The sequence below is a fragment of the Portunus trituberculatus genome, chromosome 41 (genome assembly GCF_017591435.1).
Source record: "Portunus trituberculatus isolate SZX2019 chromosome 41, ASM1759143v1, whole genome shotgun sequence".
In the NCBI taxonomy this organism is placed as follows: Eukaryota; Metazoa; Arthropoda; class Malacostraca; order Decapoda; family Portunidae; genus Portunus; species Portunus trituberculatus.
In genome coordinates, this window is record NC_059295.1 from 9,393,488 (window position 1) to 9,397,698 (window position 4,211).

The following is a 4,211-nucleotide window of genomic DNA, read 5'->3' on the forward strand; positions in this document are numbered from 1 at the left end:
CAGGTGTCCGTGGCAGCGTCGGTGAGTACTGCTGGATGTTATGGTGTTATGTTGGTGTGTGGTGGTGTGTGGTGTGTGGTGTGTATGGGTGGTGAATGTTTTGTTGTTGTTCCCATGTGAATTAGGTTTGCGTGTTTTGATGTGTGTGAGATGTTTTGTTCACGTGATTTGTTATGATGGTGATGATGATGTTATGGTGGTGATGACGGTTTTAAATGTTCCGGATGTGCTTTGTGTATGTCAGCTTGCCTTTTGCAGTCTTTTCTCGTGGTGCTGTGAAGTACTGTGAGGGATAATGAGTTAATGACACTAGTAAGTCTTACCTTGATAACTTAACTTGCCTAGCGCACACACACACACACACACACACACACACACACACACACACTCACCAGTGCTGCTCGTCCTAATGACCGTGTCCCCTGCCTTGCCACCGCTCAGGTACCCGCCTGGATGTCAGGACTGTCCGCCTCTGCCCAGCTGGCGCAGCTCTCACAGAACTCGACGCACACCACGCACCCGCCTACATCCACTGCCGCGCCCTCCCACGAAAACCATGAGGAAAAGCCCCTCAACCTCACCAAGCCCAAGGATGCTAGCCCGAAGCCCAGCGACACAAGCCTGTCACCCAAGGGCGCGGGACTGCCTCCCTCACTCGTGCCCCACTCCTTCCTGCCCTACATGACGCCGCCCTTCCCCGGCCTCGCCGACCACAAAGACCTGCTTGGCAGCCTGGGTCAGGGGCTGGGGCAGGGGCTGGGCCAGGGCTTGGGCTCCCTCGCATCGCCTACCATGGGAGCAGGACTGCCTGGCAAACACTATCCTCCTCCCGCCTTCCCTCCCATGTATCTCCCGCCCTCCTCCATACCCTCCTCCCTCCCGCCACACCTGGGCCCCATGGGAGGCCTCAGTCTGCCCACCGCTACGCCCCTTACCTCCCTCACCTCCCTTGGGGGCACCATGGGCGGTATCACGTCCGTCACCACCTCGGCGGCCCACACCACGCAAGACAAAGGCTCCAAGGAGGACGAGTACGTCACCACCTGCCAGAGTGAGTCATCTGATCGGGGTAGGGACATTATCTCTCTCTCTCTCTCTCTCTCTCTCTCTCTCTCTCTCTCTCTCTCTCTCTCTCTCTCTCTCTCTCTCTCTCTCTCTCTCTCTCTCTCTCTCTCTCTGTCACCCTTTAATTTTCCCATTCAATCAATCTTTCGTGCATGTTTGTGTGCTTGCTTGTTTGTTACGTAACTTGAGCTTTAATTCCGTAACGTAATGGCGTGACAAGTGTGCCTTTAGTAGCCTCGCCTTCATGCAATACAAGTCAGCTTTAAGTAGTAGGTAATGCCACACAGCAACACGACACACACACACACACACACACACACACACACACACACACACACACACACACACACACACACACACACACACACACACACACACACACACACACACACACACACACATTTTCTTCCTATTTGAATTCTTCCCCACTCATCCCCCTAGTCTCTCTCTCTCTCTCTCTCTCTCTCTCTCTCTCTCTCTCTCTCTCTCTCTCTCTCTTATTTTTAATCTGAATACCTACAAAATCTCTTGCATTTTACTTATTACCTTTGCTTTCCTTTATTCCTACGACTAAGACACTTCCAAACAAAACAACATCCCCTTTATTTCCAGCTCTTTTCTCTCTTCCACTCCTGTTTCTCCCGTGTCCTAAACCTCCTCCTGCTCCTTCATTCCTCCGTTCCACCATTCCTCACGAATTCCATAACCTTTCACCTCAAAACAATCCCCTTTTATTTTCCTCCTCCTGTCTCTCTCTCTCTCTCTCTCTCTCTCTCTCTCTCTCTCTCTCTCTCTCTCTCTCTCTCTCTCTCTCTCTCTCTCTCTCTCTCTCTCTCTCTCTCTCTTGCCCTCACCCCTTTAACTTCCCTCCAGCATTCTCTACAACCTCTCTAACCTCGCGTCTCTCCCTCGTCTCCCTTCAAGCAGCCAAAATGTTCGGCGCTAAGATCATTCGGCAAACTCGAAAGGACCACGACTCGAAGCCCCACGTGAAGCGCCCCATGAACGCCTTTATGGTCTGGGCAAGGGACGAGAGGCGCAAGATCCTGAAGGCCTGCCCTGATATGCACAACTCTGCCATCTCCAAGATTCTAGGTAAGGAAGGAACGTTTCTTGGGATGATGAGTGGCAGTAATGTTAGTGTGTGTGTGTGTGTGTGTGTGTGTGTGTGTGTGTGTAGCTTGGAGGGTTGGAGGGGTGAGTTTGTGGTGCGTTCGTGTGGTTCAAGTTTATCAGCGTGTATTTTTTCCGTGTGGTGTACTCGTAATGGTGTCCCTAGAGGTGGTTTGATGTATTCAGTGTCGATTTATACTAGGATTATTTATTGTATACATATATTAGTGGAAGGAATGAAAGTGAGGCGTGAAGACTAAGGTGTACTAAATGACAAAGCGTGTGTGTGTGTGTGTGTGTGTGTGTGTGTGTGTGTACTGGGCTGTCACACGGGGAGAAAGCGAGAGCTATTGGTGTAGCGCCTGTCGGGTTTCGAAGTATAGATAGGAAAAAGTTAGAAAGTTTACAAGTTCCGCCTCACGCTGCTGAATGTTGCCGCTGACATGATGCACGAGGCTGCCGATCGCGTCAACACATCGGGACAGATATTTTGAGGCGCGAGAGACAGGAACTCATCGGGTGGAAGAAAAAAGACTCGTCGACCACCTGGGCAACCCTCCAACCAGCCAACCATTTAGCGAGTCAGTCAGTCACCCAGCCAAGGAATCGGTTTGCCAGTCAGCCAGGCAGCCAGCCAACTGGCCATTAAGTAATTTTTCGCGTCAGTCAGTCAGTTTGCCATGGAGATAGACAATCAGCTGTATAGTCCTCTCCTTTGCTTCAGTCCATTAGCCAACCAGTCAATGAGGTGTTAGTGAGTAGTGGTCCTTGTCCTCCCCGCTGAGCCGTGTCTCTCCTCTCTTCCGCAGGATCCAGATGGAAGAGCATGTCCAACTCCGAGAAGCAGCCGTACTACGAGGAGCAGTCGCGTCTCTCCAAGCTGCATATGGAGAAGCACCCTGACTACCGCTACCGCCCGCGGCCCAAGCGCACCTGCATCGTGGACGGCAAGAAGATGCGCATCTCAGAGTACAAGGCGTTGATGCGGCAGAAGCGGGAGGAGATGCGTACCATGTACTTCAGAGACAACGGCCTCTCTGACCTGGCCAAGCTCCTGCCGCCCGGCGCCGACCCGCTCCTGAAGGACAGCATCTTCAAGGACGACCTCCTCAAGAAAGACCACGGCAACACGGAGATCCTTGGCGCCGACTCCCAGGGTGACCCGCCCAGCATGCGAGGCACCGACATCCCCTCCATCATGACCCCCACCTCAGAGTTCAGTCTCGACGGGTCGGCCTCACCTTCCCCCGGCGCCCCAGCCTCCTCCACCTCCGACGTGGAGGACCACATGGACGAGGACTTCACGTCGTCGACAGAAATCACAAGTCACCAGGAGGCGGAGGAGAACCAGCCACTCACCATAGACGAGCGGCTGGCATGAGGCTCCTCCCGCCCACACCCACACCCGCACCCACGCCCAGCCCAGTGGTGAAGTAACACACACACACACACACACACACACACACACACACCTTTATTCCATATTTTCTAATCCTGCTCTCGGTACGGTCGCTCAGTCAGGCTTCATTGTTGATTCAGTCGCCCTCATGCTCCTCATCACCGTATTGCACTCTCATATAGTATTTGAATTATTTTGATCCATTTCTGACGATCCGAGTTTAAATTCTAGGGCAATAATCAGTGAATAATGCATAATGCGTTTGAAGGTGGCGGGCGGCGTAGCTGACGCAATGTTACGTCACGGTGTAGGCTCGCCGGTCAGGACTCAGGACGCCAGTCACTCATAACATTCCGTGTAGAGTATTGTTCCGCGGTTAGAGGTGAATCTGCCGTTCATCCGGAGTTGTTTTTCGAGTGTCAGTGCCATGGTGTGCGGCTCGAGGTGCAGCGGAGCCTTAGGAAGCATGAGTGGACCCGCCGAGTCCCTAGGGAAGGCTGGTGAGGTAAGGGAGTGGTGCTTGGCTGACTGCATTGTTATGGCTCTGTGAGTCCTGGTGGGCTGACCAGTCCGTGGGTGGGGAAAGAGTGGCAGGGAAGGGGTGGGGGGAACTAGGTAATTGGTTAAGGGACGG

The 4,211-nt window shown here is 53.1% G+C and overlaps 1 protein-coding gene across 9 annotated transcripts in view; it reads left to right on the forward strand.

The window, feature by feature from the left end:
• The window catches only part of LOC123516799 (transcription factor SOX-5-like), a 126,505-nt gene extending 122,848 nt beyond the window's left edge, over nucleotides 1-3,657 (forward strand). For 5 of the 9 annotated variants that reach the window (XM_045276478.1, XM_045276474.1, XM_045276475.1 and 2 more), the window contains exons 5-8: nucleotides 1-21; nucleotides 442-1,069; nucleotides 1,990-2,160; nucleotides 2,988-3,657. The exon at nucleotides 1-21 is cut by the window's left edge and continues 189 nt beyond it. In XM_045276478.1, the coding sequence (XP_045132413.1) occupies nucleotides 1-21; nucleotides 442-1,069; nucleotides 1,990-2,160; nucleotides 2,988-3,559 (1,392 nt within the window). In that variant the 3' untranslated portion in view covers nucleotides 3,560-3,657. The remainder of the gene's footprint in view (nucleotides 22-441; nucleotides 1,070-1,989; nucleotides 2,161-2,987) is intronic. The other 4 variants (XM_045276476.1, XM_045276473.1, XM_045276472.1 and 1 more) reach the window with 3 other exon arrangements.
• The last annotated feature ends 554 nt before the right edge of the window (nucleotides 3,658-4,211 follow it).